The 21079-nt window shown below is 39.2% G+C and overlaps 1 protein-coding gene and 2 long non-coding RNA genes across 3 annotated transcripts; 1 reads left to right on the top strand and 2 right to left on the bottom strand.

Moving 5' to 3' along the window:
* The first annotated feature begins 11 nt into the window (after positions 1-11).
* Positions 12-646, top strand: LOC124201996. Its single transcript, XR_006877838.1, has 2 exons — positions 12-481; positions 543-646. It is a non-coding gene; the product is annotated as an uncharacterized LOC124201996 (long non-coding RNA).
* A 357-nt stretch (positions 647-1003) lies between these two features.
* LOC124201992 (general transcription factor IIF subunit 2-like) lies at positions 1004-2569 on the bottom strand. The gene is made up of 6 exons (XM_046598270.1): positions 2222-2569; positions 2001-2152; positions 1788-1874; positions 1599-1723; positions 1395-1538; positions 1004-1335 (listed from the first exon to the last, which is right to left on the bottom strand). The coding sequence occupies exons 1-6, from the start codon at positions 2413-2415 to the stop codon at positions 1219-1221; spliced, it is 819 nt and encodes a 272-aa protein (XP_046454226.1). The 5' UTR covers positions 2416-2569; the 3' UTR covers positions 1004-1218.
* Positions 2570-12798: 10229 nt separating this feature from the next.
* LOC124201998 lies at positions 12799-18135 on the bottom strand. The gene is made up of 3 exons (XR_006877841.1): positions 17860-18135; positions 17643-17764; positions 12799-17430 (listed from the first exon to the last, which is right to left on the bottom strand). It is a non-coding gene; the product is annotated as an uncharacterized LOC124201998 (long non-coding RNA).
* Positions 18136-21079: the final 2944 nt, after the last annotated feature.

The raw sequence follows: 21079 nt of genomic DNA, 5'->3' as shown, positions 1-21079 counted from the left end.
AAATTTTTTCAACTATCATTATAGAAATAATAAATTATAAACAAGTTTAATTGGTTCATATTTGTTTAAAAGATTTCAAAAGTTTTATTGTAGATTTTCCATCTGTCAACTCCGACAGGAAGTCCGAAATTCAACAGCGTTGGACGAAATCAAATGTTATAAGTAGGACTGTAAAACGCCATTTGAAGCATGTGAAGCTCCCCCATCTGGTTTGATTGCTGCTAGCCAGTTTTGTATTCGTTTCGGTAAATATCTTATTTAATTCATGCAACTAAGACTGAATTTTGCATTCCTTTGAACCACACTAGCTCTACTTAGCTTATAGTGGCCAAGCGGACATGCTAAATTAAAATTTATTCTGATCTACCGTTGTCTCCTTATTTGGAACACATGGATTGAACCGAATTAAAACATTTGATAGTAGTAACATAAAGTAATTGATGTTGAAGGCACTGAGGCACACTGTGGATAATTTGTTGAAGTGTGCTTTAAATGGTTTTCTATGATGTTGAAATGCTAATTCTTATTCTGTTGTTGTACAGGAACCCTCACATCGCTACCTGAAGTTGCAGATTTCCTGGTGAAATAATTCTGTTTGGTGTATTTTATAGTATCTATATTGACAAATAAACAATTTTTAAAATTACATTCTGGCAAATTGTAACTAGTGAAAATTAAAACAAATTAATTTGTAGATAACTATATTCAGCGTTAAATTGTTGGTTGAATCATGGTTGGATGATGAATCTCATCAAGAGACAGGCTGTTGCTATTCTAATAGATTATGGCTTTTGACTGAGATAATATAATGTTAACTGTAAGTAGGGTACCATGAAAAGCTGTAAATATTAACATGTAACCTTTTACTTGATTCTTGTTTTTACAATCTTACGATTCTGTTTAAAAGGGGTTCCTCGTTAGCACATAAGCCTACTTTTCGCACTGAACTCGCTCATGAAATCATTTCTTCCTGATATGGTTGGGATAAATTATATTGGTAAAATTTTCAAGTTCGCATCGATGTATTGGACCACACACTTGTTAGCACGGGAATTTTTAGACGAAGGGAAAATTGTAGCCTAAGAGAACATTTTATCGAACAATTTCAAGGGCAGTTGAAACCCATTTGAGTTATCTGAAGTTATGTGCATCCAAGAGCTGTTTAGTAGTTTTCTGAAAATCACAGCTTTATTAGAAAGTTAATGGACTGTTTACTTATTAGTCCTTGTCTTCATCTTTGTAGTGGCGGTATTCCGGTTTCAGTTCCCACATGTTTTTGTGAGGATTCTTCAAATTGTATACACAAACATCCTTCAAAATTTCCTTGAGGTAGGTCTATAAAAGCAGAGGGTTTTAAAAGTGCAAATGCTTGTATGAAAACAACTTTTTCTTACCACAGGTTGGTTGGTGAGTTTTACCAAGTCCTTGATGTTGTAGTACTGATGCTTTTCAAAAGCTGCAAACAGCATGTCCATAACTTTGCCCTTATCATCTCTGGCTTTCTTACCCTCAGCTTTCTTCTTTTCGTCGAATTCTTTCTGTAATCAGGAATAAAAGGTTATGATGTACCAAAAATAGACGAGAATTGCTATATTTACATTATGCTTGTGGTCAGAGATGGGTTTGTAACTTTGAACCACTCGATCCAATTGCTTCACAATTCTTGTAGGTTGGGCAGCTTTAATCAAAGAATCCCTTTTGAGTTTCATGTAACTTGCATTTGCTGATGAAAATAAAAATCATTAATGCTCACTTCAAGCTTAGGAACTTTATTTTGTTGGTCTCACCTGTTGGTCTACATTCAAGCTTCTGGGCAACTTTGCCTTCAAATATGATCTTCTCAGTTTCCATAGGTGAGTTCGCGGTGGCTGGAGCTGGGGAAACAATACAAAAATGTCAATATTAAATTAGATTAATTGCAAGCACGCCACTTTAAATATCATGCTTTAAGCTCAGGCCTAAAATAAAAATCTTCCCCATAACTGTCAAGTAGTACGTACTGGTTTGTTGAGAAAATACACCCAATGTTTGTGAAGTAATGTGTGAAACAATCAATCCATGCTCTTTAGGAATAGGTTCCTCTCCTTTTTCCTGGAGACACATAATAGCTTCCGACAGAATAAGTTTGACTTGAGACTTTTGTCCTTGCACCCTGAACAAGAGTTGTAATGAGTTAATAAAGGATTTGTCGATTTGTTAACATAAACCAATTGATGCATACCTAGTAATATTCAGTTGTCCAGCTGTAATATTTCCAGGGCATTTATCCCATCGACTTGAAATGTATTTTGGTACTTTCACCAACCAAACACCCCGACTAGCTGAAGACATTTCCATTTCCCTTTCATAAACGATGACATCTTTGTCTTTCTCCTTGTCTTTCTCTTTTTCTTTCTCCTTTTTCTTTGACTCCATGGTTTTCAGTTTTAAAAATTCTGCTTCAACGTACTAGAAAAACCTATTCAAGAGAATGTAGTTCTAAATATTGGCCGGCTTTAATAAAACAAGTAATCGTTTCTTCTTTCAATCGACAACGTCACACAACTGAAAAGGTCTTCAAGTCTATCGTCTGCTATAAATCGCGCCAGAGCGCGTTCTTTTGTTTTATTAGATAAGTTTACGCAACCATCAGTTCGTCAACGCATTTTTCTTTAATAAAACCCCCCAAAAATCGAAATGGCATGGAAATTTAATGGCCTTAAAAAAAATAACTGATCAAATTTGTTGTTGCACAATCCCTTTAATAAGCTTTTAACAGGAAATAGTTTGATTGGCCAACATTTTTTCATTTAGCTTTTTACTCCTCCTCAAATGTAACCCTGATTGCATATCTCAATGCTCAAATCTCAAATTTGTTTCAGTATGAATTCCCTAATATTATTATTATTATTATTTTCTTGCCTTTCTAGATTTATAGGAATTTGCAAATCAGGACGTCTATCTGTGTAACTTTCAGACGCGGAATAATGTGGTATTTTTCATAACGCCCCGTGAGAAGTGATTCGGAATGTTTGGAATTTTAATAAGTACGAAATCACCGGAATGCCTGGCCAAGTATATAATCGCCCTCTGAAACAAAGCAGAAACTGGGAAACCTCTTTTTGTACTAGTTGGTCTGATTCGATCGGAATATGTATTACCACTTGTAACTGGATTCAAAATCAAACAATTCTACGAAATCGAGAAAGTTATAACAACTAGATTGGTACTTAAGGCGATGTCTTGTGGGGGGACAATGTCCGTCCACTAACTCCTTTTACTATAATTGAGTTCTATCACTAGTACGAATTGCTATACATGTATAACATAGATTTGTCTAAACAAGAGATGGCGAAACGGTAAAAATAAAAAGAGCACAGCAATTTGAAATTCTAAACGGGTTTCCCTTTCTCATGGTGGCCGCTGGTGGCGGAATCAAGAAGCTGACGACCAGGCCAGCACTCCACTCCGTGATCGAATATACAACATACTTGATTGCGCTTTGAAATGGACAGTGCGAGAGAATAGAAACATATATTTTAGTTTGAAAGTTGTATACACTAGTCCAAGATAATTGAAAGAAATTATCTACCGAAGAAAGAACGAATAGGCTATTTTAAATTTGATCATTTTACACTGGTGAGTATAAGCTATAGTGAGTCTAAATATTCTTGTCGAATGCAAACGAACAGAGAATAAAAGTCATAACCCAAGTTGCGGTTATCGCACTTTAAACTGCAATTTGTATTCCAATTAGTACATTCAAGGTGATTAAGAAAATGTGTGAATTAAATATTAGGCTATTAATTCGGTTATTGCGATTTATTAAAAGATATTTCATATTCAACCTATGATTCTTTCATTGTTATTTATTTCATAATAAAATCAAAGAGTAAGAAAACATTTTATGAGCTTTTATGAAAGTAAAGTTGTGCAGCCAACAATCTCAAGTATGCCATCGCTTCAAGACCAACTCTTCCAGGAACACATAAAATCATGAATATTTAATTTCGCCATTCGTCTTCACGGCTAATTTTTCTTGCCTCTTGCGTCTTGCAATGTGTGAGTTCTAATTAGTTTAATTACTATTCTCCAGCTTCCTACCGTCTCCCTCTAAGCCAAAAAATAAAAATAAAATAAAAAACAACTTTTTTTAATTAGTGAACCCATGAAAGTTAAAGAGAAAAAATATGAAGGATGATCCGTGACCGCCCATGTGACTGGATTTAATACGTTATCCTGTCTATTTTAATCTTTACAATAACAATAACAATCTGCAACAATTATGAATAGAGAAATTTCTAATTGATCGCAAAAGTACAGACTACTAAAACAGAAATGACAAATGTGTCGCGCATTATCTGACCTATATATAAACGCCACATCGCTCATTGGCGATCATAAAATGCTACCTTGCCCCCACTAGATAACACAGAAAAATAAGAAAATAAAAAACCGTCACCTGTCGGCCAAATTGGAATCATCGGTTAGCTCACAAAGAATATTCCCTGCTCCACCCCCATCGGTCTTATTTTAAAAAAAGTTCCTACCCTGAAAGTCGTCGTCGTCGGCAACCATCGTCGTTTTCTTTCGGGCTGTTTAAGTATGCTGGGCGCATATACATTGGTTGCTGCGAGTAGTATCATTACGGGCGTAAATAGACATACACCTTTGCGATTTTTATAGCGTGTCGGGAGACTTGTAGCCCAGCGGGAAGAAACGAAAAAAACCGGTTGACGAACGAATAAGTCGCGTAATAAATCATCAACTTTCTCTACCTACAACATGATGACATGAAACGTCCAAGACAGCTGGATTTTTTTCTTTTCTTTCTTTCATTCTATCAAACACTCCCGATTCTTAGAATATCGCCGAGTGGCTGGCACATCAACTCTTATACGTATAGTTGCTCATTGCATAACAATCTTACCCAAAAGGAATATTATAAATCTAAAAGAAAATAAAATACAGGGTCGCTAAATCAAAAATAACCCATTTGTAGATACTGGGAATAAAACTCTGGCTTGATAGTTTCAATCATCGATAACAGTCAAAATGTATAACCTGACATAACCGGTAACTAAAAATTCTAGAAGCGCATCTAGCGAGCAATATATAGAGCTAGTGGCTTGTGTCACCCAGGGTATACAGTATATAGCGCTTATAACAAAATCATGTGTCTAATTCGTAAGTAGGCTAGTGTATACACGTCTAGCTCGAGGCCATGGGAAATAAATGGACCACTTTCCCTGAACCCAGTTACCCAGCGTTTCGCTTCGAGTCATCAGCCAGCCAGCCAGCCACACTCTTCACGGTTGCTGGCATCGCAGGAATTCTCTCCATGCGTAGATACGAAAATACCGTTGCCAAGCAGCGCACTCTATTAGCCGTAAAATTAGAACATCATCAAAAAGATATTTTTTTTTTAATGAGAAAAACTGGGAAAATGCGAAAATGTTTTTCCAAAATTAAAAAAACTAAAAAAAAACTAACGTGACAAGGTGTAATTATACAGGTGAACCCTCGCGTTTCCCTTTTTTGCGTCAGCAGAAACCGGTGGTTATATTCTATCCATGGCGCACATCTATGCAGCGCGCATATGCACACACACACAGCCAGTGCCAAATTGGTGATGAGGGGAAAGTTAATTGACTTATAAGAGCTGGGCGCGAGCGCATTGTTGTTGTTCGCTGGATGTTCCACCGACTTCTGGCCCGTCAAAATGATCAGCCAAAAGTTCTTTTTTTTTCCCATTATGTTGCGCATTCCTGATGTAACGGCCAACATCCATATAAGCGCACAAGCCCACCACCCCCACTAGAAAATAAAAATCGTGGTTTATTTATAGCGCGCCTATCTTTGCATAATCACAACCAAGGGATAGATAGAGAGAGATATGGTCTGTTGAAAAATTCAGTGATATTCCATCAAGCATTTAGGCGAGGGCGACGTTATAATTCGATGACGAAACAGCAGCTCAGCCAAAAAGGGGGTCGTTGACGGCTTGGATGTTGTTTCGCTGTTACATACAAGCTTCGACATAGAGTAAACCTGTTGGACAGGTTGAAAAAGTCGATGGAAAGTTAGGCACAAATGGGCTGCTGGCGCAGGCTCTTTATTTATTTTTGTTTTTCGTCCCATTGGTTTACGACATCTCCGCCAGCTACGCCATAGAGAAAAATATCAAATATGTGACATGGATTTCTGATTGGTCAAGCCCTAATATAACGTCGTCAGCTATCATATACATATAGCCTACTTTTAGAAATGTGATTAGCAAATCAATAAGGGCAGGCATCCGTCCTCGGTTGATCGCACCCGTCGCTTTTCATTTCTTCTTCTCTTGTCCGCCGGTCAAATCCGGGTGGGATTTATCCCAATCTCAAATCTTTACTGCTCGTCTATATACCGGGAAATCTCATTCATCCCATTTGCATCTTTCCTTTTTTTCGAGATGGCACAAGTTACTAGGCAGACAAAGGTAAAAAATCAAATGACAAATCCCATCCAAATAGGTCAGGGAAAACCGTCTGTCGGATGGATGGACAAGTGAACACAGACTGTGTGTTGTTGGGTCTATAGGCTGTTTTTACCTGCCGCGCCATATACCTATCGTTGGGTGACTTTGTCAAAGTTATTGTTCTCTAGGTCAGTATTCAAAGACTCGTGTTAAAGTTAAAAAAGTCATAAAAACCAACCAACAAAAAGATTGTCAAGGTGAACACCAAAACAGCAGAGGCATTTTGTCTGTCAACCGAAACAAACAGCGTATCATAAGAGAGGTTGAACTGAAAAACAAAATAAAGTTAAACCTCGTGCTGTGCTGATGGACGAGTTTCCCAGAGAAGAAAAACAAAAAGATGCCCTCGAGGAAGACGGGAGTTGATACATAGAAAGTGGTTTTGTAGGAAAAACCGTACACAGCTAGTGGGAAAATCACCGTTATACATTTCTCGAAATGGCAAATCCTTGAAAAAACGAATGATCAAGTGATGATTGACATCATCTCGGCTTTTTCCAGCTTATTCTTTTGGGACAGGGTTCAACGGGTCAACTCGTCAAGGATATTCACCGCAGTGACGTCATTTAGTCGGCTATATTGACGGTGCCACTGGCAATTTATTACAACAGCGCCACTTCCAAATGTTGTTTTTAAAAAATATTAAAACAAGACTTGAAAGACATTCTGCCGGACCCAGCAAATGAGTTTTTTTCGCCGAGCACAGCAGTGCAGTAAAAATGAACTTTCCAAGTTTTGTTTCTGCGAAAAAAAGCCCATTGTGTGTAGCATTATATATACAGCTGCACACAGCTGAGGAGCGACTGTATATAAGCTATACTATATACCCATATAAGCAGTTGCTTCTTGTCCTACTAAGCACTTCAGAAAGTTTGAAAGCCAGTTTTACATATCAAATGGAGTCGTCAAACATAATTCCAGCGTTTTACACAAGTGTATGTGTGTGCTGTGTGTAAATAAATATCTATTATAACGAGAGAAAGTGACTCTTATGAGTTCGTTCATGGCATAGGGAAGAAATTGATGACCCAAAAGAAGTTTCATTCACCGTCGGATGGCGAGTCTATTTTTCTTCTTCTCCGCAGCCAGAAAAATATAAAGAGTCATGAAAAATGATAGCCATATCTACTATAGTCGATGAAGCTGAATCAAAAAGCCAATCCGCCTAATAAAAATTGCCTGCAGGCTGGCAACCAAAAAACAGCACGGTTGCTTTTATTCGACAAATTATTATTGGGTTGTTCCTCCTCTTGTGATGGGGTTCAGCTTAGAAATCGTACGGTTCCTTATATAAGCGGAAAGAATTGTCGGCTAATAAGAAAAGAAAAGACGATGCGGGCTGCACGGTACTAACATGCCTCTAATACCTAAACACGGGGCTTTTTTTAAAAAATAAATAAAAATAAAAATGGCTGGGCGATTCGGCACGCGGGGCTCCAGTTAAGAAAAAAAAGAAAAAAACCCGGCCCAGACAGGGCGACGCTAGCGCATGTGCACTTAATCAAAAGAAATATACCGGTGTACACAGCACGAGAAAGTTTTTTTTTTTCTTTTCTTCCGTAAAACAACCCACCCTATACACATTTTATACGTATGCGGAGCCCTAGAAAGTCTCGATTTAATCCGGTTTGAGGCGAAACCGCGTACCTACTTTGATTCATTACATATCGTTACACGGTGGTTTTTTTTATCGTGTGTCTAACAAGAAATGTGCGGCCGCTATCGAATTTCCTAGAAAATAAACAATTTCTTTTTGTAACAGAAAATTAATATTTGAATTGTTAAAGAGTTTGCCAAACCCTTTTTTTTTTCTTCTAGGCAAATGAACAGCCGGACTGGGTCAATGAGACCTTCCACCAGGTAACACAGTACCGGCCTGACTGTATAATACATAACCTTTCGTTGGACGATCTAATTATGAAAACTTGATGAAAATAACTTGGGCATGTGATACAAAAGCGTGATTGCAGATGCAACTGGGGATATACGAAATTCACACGTCTATTACATGGGCCCTTAGGCTCTTGTTCCTTTTTTACGACGTCGAATTCCCAGCAAATGCCCAGTGGGACAGGTTGTGATGTTGTGCCTAGTCTCTATTCTGACTTGATAAGAACAAGAAGGTTCCATCGACAATCTGTTGCTGTGCCGAGAGAGAAGAAAATGGATGAGGGGGAAACATGATTAGACTTACACCAGATGTGTGTACGTACGTACGAGACCTTGTGTCTGCATAATGGGAAATATAGTCTGCTATATCCATACGATTACAGCGGGATTGACACGCTGAATAAAGACCATAGAGAGAGAGAATTGGAGAGAGAAAAACGAGTCTGTTTACTTCACACCGCTATCACATGAACCTCACGAAACAGCTGGAATTCGTTACACATGGGCAAGGAATTTCATATTTTTGTTCTTCTTTAGAAAAAAAAAACTTGCAGTATAAATCAAAGACACGTCCCTCGGGGTGAAAAAGTTGGAATAACACCAATTGAGTTGCAAATAATTAACGCCAATGCTGACTGGCCCGGCTGACTGCTGGGGTGAGAACCGCCTCGTCGTTGGCGGCGATTTCCAACTTTTACAAATGACCACCATCAAAAAAAGAAAGAAAAAACTAAATCATTCATTAAAAACGTTTAAAAGAGTTGGAAATCGAACCTACTTCCGAAATGGTTGCAACCCCCTCCAACAAAACGCCCCAGCGCAAAATCAAGAATTTCAACAGATAAGAAAAAAAAGAATAAACAAACGATATTAAATTACCATCGTATAGATCTACAGCGTGTGGTAGCCCAGAAAAAACAAAAATGTATATCCGGTTTTACCACCCAGGAGGTATGGAAAACTCAGCCATCTTTATATTCTTATCGTCCATGACCCGTTTCTGCACTCGTAATTGACCATGTAATCAACCTAACCCAGGGCATATTTTCTTGCCCTGTTTAGATCATTAAAACAAGTGCCAACCGCCTTTCGTAATGGGGTAAACCAACAAAACAAAAAACTTTGAATTTATAATGAAAACCTTCGATCAAAAAGGTTCAGCTGCTGCTATTTTTCTCTGTTTGTTTGATTATTTAAAAGCGCCGGCGAGCCGCCTTTCTTCAAACAAATTGGACTCTGTACAGAATAATCGACCGCTATACACACAGCCAGTGATAACGATTACTTACAGATCGAATTTCCAACAAGCTGCTGCTACCTAAGATTTATTCGAGAAAAAATGGCTATCTATCCGTATGGATTTCTAATCAGAGAGTCGTGAGACACGGCTGCCGTAGCACTCGAGTAGTTTCGTCACGTTCGCCTTTTGATTTTATTTTTTTCTCTCCCCCTCAATCTCTAATTGAAAAATCGCCAAGCCAAATGGGTCACAACGCAGAAATGTTTTCTTAGTCTCAACATTTTGTTATTTTGTTTCAAATCTCACATTTCCAGATGACTGATTTTCTTATTGGTATATGACGCAATCTACATTAAGATGGATAGCGCCTAGAGACATGTTAACGTCATCCAACGTAACATCATCATTTTATAGATATTTTCTTTTTTTAAGTGAGTATTATAACCGTCGATTGGCTATAGCAGGATATGTTTCGTAACCACTTTTATTTTTTATTTTTGTGAGAGACCCTTTCGACTTGTACAGCTGGAAAATAAAAGATGCATGCAACAGATATGGACGAAAAATCCTTGAGCCACCAAGGTCTTTCCGCTATTTTTTCTACGAACAAGTCGAACAAAAAATCTTTCGACTGAAATTTTCGGTACCCCCAGTTTCAGCACGACAACCGTGGCTGCTGCCGTGAGGATATTGATGGCGCGCTGCGTGCCATACGCAGACACAGCAGAGAAAACTGGATTCTAACGGTTCGCCGGATGATTATTATATAGACATAGTGTGGTAGGTAGCCAGTCTAAGAGAGAAAAATGCATAGCGACACAAACCAACCAACCAACGATTGTATATTTTAGAGAGAGAACGGCCAGTGTAACGCATAAATGACTTGTCGGTATATAAACGATTTCGAGGCCATCAGCCGGCACACCGACTATTAAATTCCCGGCCATCATTATGTGCCGGGGTCCATCGTGAAAGTTTGGCGAAAAAAAGACTTGATTTAGCACTCAAGTCGTTTAACGCACAAGATGAACCATTCATAAAAATGAAAAATAAAAAAAAGGAAAATGCCGGGCATGTTTTAGGTGTCTTAAACGCTCGTCCTCCATCAAAATATCCCCCTAGCTCAATTTCTATTTTCCAAGAAGTGCTGCTGCAGTTAAATGCCAGGCTATAGTCCCCGCCTTTTGAATGGCCAATCGCCCAGACGGGAAGAAGAAAAATCGTCGCCATTTCCATCAGCAGTGCAAAAGAATCGAAATGTGCCAAAATGCGTCAATATACTTACATCGCTCGAGGATAAACTTGGAAAAAAGAAGAGAAGAAGTTTGAGTGCATGATAGACAGCAACAATTTCTCTTGTGTATGTGGTGCCATTATTCCAGGAACTGACGAGGGGGGAAATGGGCCAGCCAAAGTGAGAACAACGACTATCGCCATAACTGCACGATACCCACACAAACGGATTTGAATTTGGGGTTTTTGAAAAAGGCTAGATTCAACAAGTGAAAGAATCACAAATAGAAAAAAAACTGGCTCCTGTCTAACAGCCCATGGGCTGGTTTTATGTGGCCCTTGGAATAAAAGCCCCAAAAGATTTATGACGATCAACGTTAAAACAAAAACTCTTTGTCAGGCCTATCTTATACCGTCTAGTTGCTCTCCAAAAATTGACTATATGAGCCTATTAAAAGAAGAGACGGACTCTATACTACTACTACACGTGTACAGTACAAGGGGCGTGTGTTTCCTAGCTACTTTGCCCATCGCAATGAATAAAAAAAGACGAGGCACTTGGGGAAAAAAAATATCTAGATAACCGCACCATGAAGAAACAAGGAGGCGCCCGTCAATTTCAACAAGGTACGGCCATAAAAAGAAAACAAGCGGGTCCTCCTACCGATGAAGAATACTACTCTGCTGTACACTTGAAACCAGCATTAATGTGCCATTTTTAAACTCAAAATAGCAACATTTTTTTTCTAAGGAAAAGTGTGTGGGAAACAAAAATTCGTAAATTCACTTCCGGCTTTCAATCGCGCCGGAATATCTTTGGCGTGTGTGCCGTACTTAATCCTGAATAATCATTGATAGGTAGACAACACTTTTGAATTAAACATTTAGTCGACACACGAACGGAATAGAAAAATCAATCGAGATTTTTAATTGATTGGGCGCGGTCCAGATAAGAAATTGAAGGACAGCGGTAATTATAAAATTCAAAAGAGATTTTTCCTGTAGCGATTTGCCACTTCGCACAGCCCAAATGAACGAATTAAATCACCATTAATTTCAATTCGTTAAAAATAGAGAAAAAGCTTCTACGGGGGGTTGCGTAAGGAGGAAAACCGAAATTTCGCCTTCCAACAAAACTGGTCATCTATCTGTATAGTGCACTCATTAAATCAAAAAATAAAAGAACCATCGAGGTTGTTATTCCTGTAACAGAGTCTATTTACAGGGCTGCAGCTCTATCTTGGTGTACAGTCAAACTTTCTCCTTTTCAAATGCGATGGGTCGTCTAGTCCATAAGAAAACGACGCGCGGTCGGTTTCCCGAAAAACTCACGACAGAGCAATTTGACCATTTAATGGCGCATAAATCGTGCCGAACCTTTTATCTTTTTTTCCCGGCGAAAATAAAATAAAACAACAAGACGGGATGATGGTGTTCTCTCATCTCCATTCTCTCCCGAAAAACCAGACAACTATACCACACAACAACAACAACAGACAAGAGACAAGAGTGCGGCGATTGAGTGGCAACCCCATGAATCCTTGTCGCTCACGCCGTCGTCGACTATTTAGACGCCGAGGCATCAACAGCAGCCAGGAGGAAATACGAGACATAATAAAGACAACGAGGGGGGTTGACGTGAACGCAAGGCTTTTTTTGACTGATGGACGACGACGAGTATCGCTCAGCTTTTTCGTCCTTCATGACCTTTTTGTCTTTTATTTTTCAGAAATAAAAAAAAAACGTGCAAACCATTTTTATAGACGCCAGTAGATCCAAGGCTCTTTTTTACTTGAAACTATTGGCCACTAAAAAAGAAAGATGAGAGATGCACAGTGCACACACACTTTTCCGTGAATAAATAACCAAAAATTTGTTTGGGAAGGTCAGTCTGGAATGGAATATTACTGCAGCAGCGTGTGTCATCGTACATAACACTACAGCACTAGCAGCATCAGTCGATATAAAGACGCACTATTACCTTGACTCTTTTTCCGCCTTTTTTAAAAAGAAATTCAAATAATAATCAAGAGACGGACCCGCGCTAGACCGGAGGCGGATTACGTCGACCTTGTCCGTAGGCTCATCATCGTACTATACGAAAACTGTACAAATGTCTAAACGGCCAAAAAAAAGAAGGAAAAAAAAATAGCGCCGAATATGCTGTTATTTTATGCAAATCGGTCGGCCAGCCATGAATATGAGAATATAATAACGGACTGTATATATATACGTTTAGCCAGATTGCATTTGTGTTTTGTTGGTTGGCAACTGTTGAAGCCCAAAAAGCCAAAAGATGTATTCCAATCTCTCGTCTATATGTATGCACGCAGCACAGTCTCAAACAGTTTGACGAGTCGATGCGATGCTGGCAAAACCTGTTCCCTGTTCATCCGCCGTACACGGGCTGTTATGTTGTTGTATCACAAAATTAGAAATCGGATTCTCCGAAGCGGGCCCATCTCTTTTTCTTCTGTCTCTTTTATTTGCTTGTTTTTCTTTTCTTTTCTTGGCTTCTCCTTTTTTTTGGACGGGGTGGGCAATTCTATCCGACTTCTAAATTGGTTAATGGACAACAAGTCTAAAAAAAAAAATAAAATCTCCAATGTAGACTTTTCCGTTGCTGTCGGCCGCGTCTCTCTGACAGTAGCCCAAAGATAGACACACACGAGACCCTGAACGCCATATAACCTTTTACACCAACAGCAGCAGCTAGGACAAACATGTCTAGAGAGGAAAAAAAAAAGACAATCGCCAGTCAAACAATAAGGTAAAGCGCCACCGTGTTATTCTGCGCTTCAAAGAAAGTTGTCGCTAGCCTGTTAAATGCCGCTTTGGCTATGTACTTTTTGGGTCGAAATTCTCAGTTTTTCCACACGGCCAGCAGCACGGTCATTTATTTCTATCGCCAAAAAAACAAGACTCACGCTGATAGAGACATTGCGGCATTCTGCTGAGATGAAGTCATTAGTCACTTGGCCTGCCAGAAAAATAAAGACTTGAAATATTTTTTCTTTTTGGGGGGGTTCACGCAGGTGACGTTTTTCCCGTTAAAACGTCTTCCTGGTTGTGATTGAAACAATTTGTCTGTGTCAATATCAACTCCCTTTGGGTACACGGTGTTCTAGAGTGTGTACGGTTAAGTGGACGCTAACGTTCCGTGCTCTAAAGTCGTTAGAGTACTAAATGATTGAGCAAGAGCAAGAGCAAACAAACCATCCAACACAACCGCAACAATAGAATTGAATACAACAGACTATGGGGGAGTGTCCTAGTGTCGTAAATCTTGGCGTGAAGTAAAAGAAAAAAATGAATTTCCCTTCAGTTAAAGTGTCGGTTAAAGAGCTCTCACTCGTCCGTAAGTCTAAAGGGAATAAGACCCATAGCACACAGTGCCAAATGGGGTTTCTCCGAATAAACGAGCCTCTTTGTTGTCGTAGACACACACACACAAGCGTTTCTCTTATTTCGATTCACGCACTCTCTACAAGTGTCTGCGTGTGTGTAGGCGTGAAAAGAAATTCCCCTCCGCATTTTGGCCATCGGTCCAAGCGCTTCCTAGAAATCTCCTCTTGTGTATTCCCCATTAGATTGATTGTTATTATGCTGTAGTGGAGGATGTATAGGCCTACGCAAATGGTGGTGTGAACAAGCTGTCATGGCGATGGATCAAGACGTTAACTTTTAAAATTTTGGGAATTTTGAAAATTTTTTCAGTTGGGCGGCGTTCAATCAATTATCGGTTGGCCGATTATCGTTTAATTAATACACAAATTCGGCCTTGGCGATGAGATTTGAAAGAGAGAGATTCTAATTGGCCAAATAGACGCAGAAAATGAATCCGTGTTGTATAATAACTCTGGTGCTGCGGGGAAGAAGAAGAAATGGAGGGGGGAATCGAAACATATACCCATTGCGTGTAACACTTCCTGAGCAATTGTGCGGTCGTGACACACTCTCTGCTGTTGTGGCTAGACAATAAAAATAACGGTAGAGAAGAAAAAAAAAAGATTTCACGTCGCTGCGCAGTTCATGGGTAACGCCGACACACAACTAACAGAAAAAAAAACAGTACGGAAAAGATCAGGAAAAAAAGGAACGAAGCGGCAATAGACGAATCACGCTCACGCCAAAATAACAACAAAAAAAAAAGCGACACGATAAAAAAAAAACGAAAAAAATCTAGCGGCTCTGAAATGGAAAGTTTCGGAGGAAATGAGCGTGCGCAATGCGTCCTTGACATTTCCTATGAAAAGTCTCAGCGAAAAAATATGCGTCGTATAAAAATGGGGGGAAAAAGAAAAGAAAACAACCGAAAAAAATATTTTCCGAGTGGAAAGAGAAAAGAAAATGAAAACAATGGCAAAAAAGCCAACCAGAAACATTTTCCCAGGCCCCAGCGCGGGAATGAATGAACGAGAAAACGGCGGTTGGATTTAAACAAAAATTTCCTCGACGCCCGTTTTCACTGTCACGGGTGGCCGTGGTCGAGTCTGTCGGTAGGAAAAAAATTAATAATAACCAACAACATTTGGTGTTCGCTCGTTGATGTCCAGGAATAAACGAAAGCGCACCCAACCGCCGAGCTGTTGCGCCTATCCGCAGAGTTATTTTCTTCTGAATTTCAAAGCCAATGGCCATCTGTTTCTACATTTCTTCGCATGGCGTCAATGTTAACATTGAAATGAGAGCAAGAGTTGGTGGTGATGCGGGCGCCTGATACGATGCAACAGCGCCGAATAAATCAACACACAAAAATCTACACGAATCAAAAGATAAAATAAAAACAGGCTTGGCCAAATACCGCTAGGAGCTGGCGGCCAGCAGCAACTTGAAACTGAAACTGGGTCAGCAGTTTCACTTGATGGCAACTCGACTGTGATTGGGCGGAATGTTTTTTGGTCTACCCCATTTGTTTTGTCTTTGCTGCTTTTGTTTTTGTCATATCTCTGCCAGCACCAGCAGCAGTGTGTCTCAACTCTCTCACGCTGGACACGAGAACTCATTTCCTTTTGGATTCTTGCCAAACCGACGACGACGACGACGGTGGAGAACAAAAAACAATCGGGGAGAAAGAAAAAGTGAAAACGGCACTCGAAAAATGCCAATCAATTTCAACCATCGGCAAAACCGTCGATGGCAATCAACGTCTTTGTCAATTTGGTCATTGGCAATCTTTTACATGTCCGATGGGCACTGGCGAAGTCTATAGCCATGTGTGGCGTATGATTCACGCCCTTAAATTCTTTTGTCTTTTTGCAACATTCGCAAAATCAAACAATGGAAAGTGGTCAGATTTATCCAATTAAAAACAAAAAAAGGAGTTGCGAAAAGTTATTCCTGAAAAAACAAACGGTATATGGGCCATCGGTATTATAATAAGGACGAAAAAGATTTGAATCTGATTGTTGTCAACCAAAGTTCACGTGAGCATTGGCCGTTGGTAACAACGAAGAAATGCTTGACGCAACTTGGCCATTTTCTCCGGGGCACACGCTAAAAGACAGGTTTTCTCATTACATTTTTGTTTTGTTTTTGTTTCTAGACCTGATTGAATCGACTATCTGGTACGGGGCGATCTCGACAAACAACCAGAAGAAGAATAAATCAATGAAACAAAATCAGGCCGCATTGATTTTAGGAGAAAAAGGGAAAAGATGAATATAAGGGCTCACATTATCTCTAGAGAGAGAAGAACCAAAAAAACCAGAAATCAATTATTCGTATGGCCCATTGAAATCTCCCATCGAGTTGCTCGTCAACTTTCACTCATCTGCCGTTACTTCTTTCCCTACTGAATCGAATAAGCTCTCTACAATGTGTGTCATGTAGAGAGGACCTCATTCCCCATTAGATCCTCCTTTTCCAAGTTGCGTGCGAAATCTGGAAATGTTTGGATTTCTTACCGACAACATCGTCTTGGCATACAACAACTATTCCAACTGGTAGAGTCACTATTGAGTTGGCTTCTCTTCCTTGTAGGGGTTGATTGATCCAGGCAAAAAAAAATAATAAATAATAAAATGGAAAAACAGATTTCAGATTAACCTGCTGACGGTCTGATCCACCCCAACCAGGAAGTGCCGGTGTGGTGGCAAATTGTTCAAGTTGCACTTTGATTCAAGTTCAACTATTTCTGAATTTGATGGTTTAGCCACAGACAAAGTTTTACAAAAACAGGCCTGATCTGCAGTTGTTCTACACGTGAGCTAGTTAGATGACTGAGAAAAACAAAAAACAGCAAGATGAAACAGTTTCAGCCAATGGCCCAGGAATAATCGTACTCCATAACTATGTAAAATCAACGCCACTCAATTGCCAGAAAGGAAGGATAGAAATGAACTTGTCCTACCTTTAAGCCTGGGAAATACGGCCAAGCATCTACAGTCGCTCTCGTCCACAGGAAAGTTGAATCCAACAGAAGGGATAGTGTAAAAAGGGAGTCCTCGTGAATACACCCACATTCACATGGGCATACACGAGGACATTTAAAGAAAAGGGAAAAGGAGAGATCCTGAACTCGGTCGACAGCTGGGTAGTTTTTCCAATGGAACGGGATGCTGTTTATCTAAATAAAAAATTCCAACAATGAGTTACGAAAAATATTTTCAGAAACAATAACAAGCAAAAAAAAGTTGAAAAATAAGACAGCAGTATACCCTAATTGTTAATAAACAGGTGAATTGAAGGTTTTCTTGAAATACACTGAAATTATGCAAGTCATGCATCATTAATCTGGCAGGTCACACGCAGGTTAATAAAAGTAACGAAAATTATTACCTAAGCAATGACACTGTGATAGTTGCTGATGGCAGGAGGTCATCATCAGTCAAATCATATGTGACTGGCGGTCCAGCACAAGCAAAACTTTGCTGTTACGATGGCTGGCTCAGGTCTCATACCTGCACAGAGGAAAAGGTTACATTGTAGCGCAAACAAACTGCCATGCATCAACAAGGGGATAAATAATGCAAATAGAAAGAACTAATTCACAAACTTGGAACAAGTTGAACTCTTCTAATTCAGCTCCCATAGTCATCCCATATTCATTCCGAGTATTTACCCGCCAAAAACAGCATGGAGAGCATGGAAAGTTTCGACACCAAATTTCGCATTATTATTTTTCGCCACATTTTTGCAATTTCATTTTCGTTACGTCCAAAAAAAGTGATCGTTTTGTTTTCCTTTGAAACCTTAAACAGTTAATTAGTCTCCTTTTCAAAACTTGTATCATGCTTGTTCTGTTTTACACTGGTATTAAACGAAAACGACAGGACAGCAGACGACACTAATCGTCTAATTATCAATACTTAATAAGATATCGATTAGAATTAAATCGACGACAACCAGACATCCGATTGGAATTATTATTTTTTCTCTGAATGTGATGCGGGAAATTAACGCGTGCTCATTTTTGGAGGTGAATCTATTTTTTTCATATTTATTTTTGTTTGTTTTTTGTTTGTTTCTAATCATGTGATGATGTTGCCACCGTAAAGATAACATACCAGCCGGCAGGTGCATATCCGTCAGTTGGTATTTTATCTCCCGAGAATCTGCGCCCGCCAATCATCTACGGTCGTGATTATGCGCTTGCGCGTGTTTCTCTCCCGCCAGCATGTTGCCTTGGTGTTTTTTTTTCTCCGTATATAAAATCTCACTAGTTCCGAGAATAGAGTCGGCGCGCATTGATTGACGTGCAGTCTCAGCGTTCCAAAGGCAAAATGCCAAAAGGTCTCTGGCTGGGTTAATTTCGTTTTTTTTTTTCTGCCCTCCCCAGCACTCCCGCTATACATCGTTCATTGTATATATATTTCTTGTTTTTGCTGGTTGTTTTCTCTCTCTAGCTATATTCTTTTCCTTGTTTGGCCTCGAGAGTTCCGTTTCTTCTTCGCAACAAGGCCAACGGTTTTCTATCGCACGAAATTTTTGTTTTAAAAAGCAAAAGCCTTTGAACTGAAAATTGGAATTCTACACGAAAAAAAGCTCCTCCGAAAAATAAATAAATTTAAGAAATGCAATTGAAACGGTAGAAATTGTCTTACCAGAGTAAAAAGGCGACAAATGAAGAATGATGGTCCAAAAAACATGACGAGATGTTTCGAAAAAATTAATTTTTTTATTCTTCTTGGAAAGTGTTCGACTTGTCGTTATTTTTAGTCTATGCGTCGTACCAGCACTCGTCTGTAATTAGACTCGGCTCCATTGACCTAGAACCCTATATTTATGACTGTGACGTTTATATTATTGGCAAGTCTGGAGGGCACATCAAATGAGCGGCTATACAACCCAGCAGATAATATGAATGAAATTGTGCTGCTGTGTAGTGAAATAATGACAGGCCTATAGTAGTCCTACACAACATAACCTTCAGGCTCTTCTTTGGCAACTTGTCAAACTCCGTGATGACGTATAGTGAATGATATTATACAGTTGGAAACTAGCCTTTTATTTTTCTCGTGTAACAAGCCTTGAAGTCAAACTCAACCAGCATATCACACTCGAACGTTTATAAGGTCGCATTCAAACAGGATTTCAAGGACTATCTATCTATCTATGATATAGGCCTATATTTAATCAACTGGCAACCTTTGTTGAAGCCAAGGTTTCAGGATCGCTGCCGTTTTGAATAATAAATGAACGTTATTTCGGCTATCATCGATCTTTAATCGACTGGCTCTGAGAACTGCACCAGCACCGGGTCCCGTTATAATACGCGTCTATAGTTTTCCCTTTCGTTCCTCCAATTGATATGGCAGGATATAAAAAGATAAAATTGCAAGAACGTGATGAGTGAAAGGTGGTAGATTTTTCGATGATTTGTTTTTTTACTCATCGTAGATTTGGGATGGATTCTCATCATCGCCGTGCAGATTTTATTATAATGGCAGAACAATCAGGACAAGTCGTAGTACCGATAGACACATATAGGGAGCCGTCAACATTTGTTAACATAACGCCAGAATAAAAATGGCGATGTTATAAAGCCATAGGTAATAACGGCCGTCCCTGAATCAATGTCGATTTGCGACCATTCATTTTTATTATAGTCGATAGCCATTTATTGCCAGATTTTTGGCTATTATGCATAGTACTATAGCACAGTGGCTGCTGCCGAGCAGGTATGACTATGTTAAATTCGGCGAATTTCATTTAATCAATATTCAAAAACGGAGCATTGCAAAACAGACGAGGTTCGACTGCAAATGCCAGCACTAATCTAGCTATACAGCGGCGGCGCAGATTGAATTGATTCGTCTTTTATTTTTGTCGGCAAGCGGCCCACACCTAATCGCCAACGAGATATCGTAATAATCTCGCCTAATTATGCATTCCAATTTTCCCCAAGCCTTTACAATGCTATTTTCTCTTGAATAGCGCGGCAAAAGTAGTCGTCGAGTCGCCAGCATTTCACTTTCGACATGTTGAATTCGAAGAATACGAATGAGCAGGCCGGAGAGAATATAAATATATACATCCAAGAATAAGCCAGGTTGTACAGCTATCATTGTTTAATCATTATAACTATGGCGCAAAAAAATAACAAAAATAAATGCATCAATGCTGCGCTTAAATTATATTGAGATTGTTTCTTAAAGAAGTGAAAGTATAAAGCCCATACACATCAAATAATTACATCTCATCACGCTGGAGAAATACAGAGGCTTATATCGCTTGGTGATTATATTTGGAAACTGCCAAAACTGGAAAAAACAAAAGACGAAAGCAGCAACAAACAGAAATAATATCAAATAGAAAACTGCATGTAGCCTATACAAAAATGCTGGTCGATATAGCTAGAGAGAATCAGTCGTATTCCATCTGTTCCCAAAAATTCCTACATGTCCTTAATTAATGCTGCTGCATATAAAATATCATGGATACATGTTTGGGGGGCAATGCCTTGGGCTTGTCGCTGGAGAGATTCCGTTAGAACTTTGAAGTAGAAGTAGGAAGTTTGTTTCTCCTTTTTGACTGGACACCCTATACACACTCAACCGTATATTGATGTAGGTCAGCCCAATAAGTCCAATCCATCAATCAAAATGGAGCACTGAAGGATTAAAAAACCAGCCGTACACTCATTTGCTATATAGAGATATTTGACTTTTGAAAATTCATTAATAAAAATTGACAGTGGGCTGCCGAGCGTGATTTGATTAGCTAGCCAACATGTATAGCCCTAGAAAAAAGACCTTGTTAATAATAATCACTGC

Source organism: Daphnia pulex, chromosome 9 (assembly GCF_021134715.1).
Source record: "Daphnia pulex isolate KAP4 chromosome 9, ASM2113471v1".
NCBI lineage: Eukaryota > Metazoa > Arthropoda > Branchiopoda > Diplostraca > Daphniidae > Daphnia > Daphnia pulex.
This window is presented reverse-complemented; position numbering and strand designations above follow the sequence as displayed.

Coding starts and splice junctions, on each gene's coding strand:
- LOC124201992 (XM_046598270.1), bottom strand. CDS start 2,415: ATGGAGTCAAAGAAAAAGGAGAAAGAAAAAGAGAAAGACAAGGAGAAA. Junction 1,875..2,000: donor TGTATTTTCTCAACAAACCA/GTACGTACTACT, acceptor TTGTTTCCCCAG/CTCCAGCCACCGCGAACTCA. Junction 1,336..1,394: donor AACTCACCAACCAACCTGTG/GTAAGAAAAAGT, acceptor CTGCTTTTATAG/ACCTACCTCAAGGAAATTTT.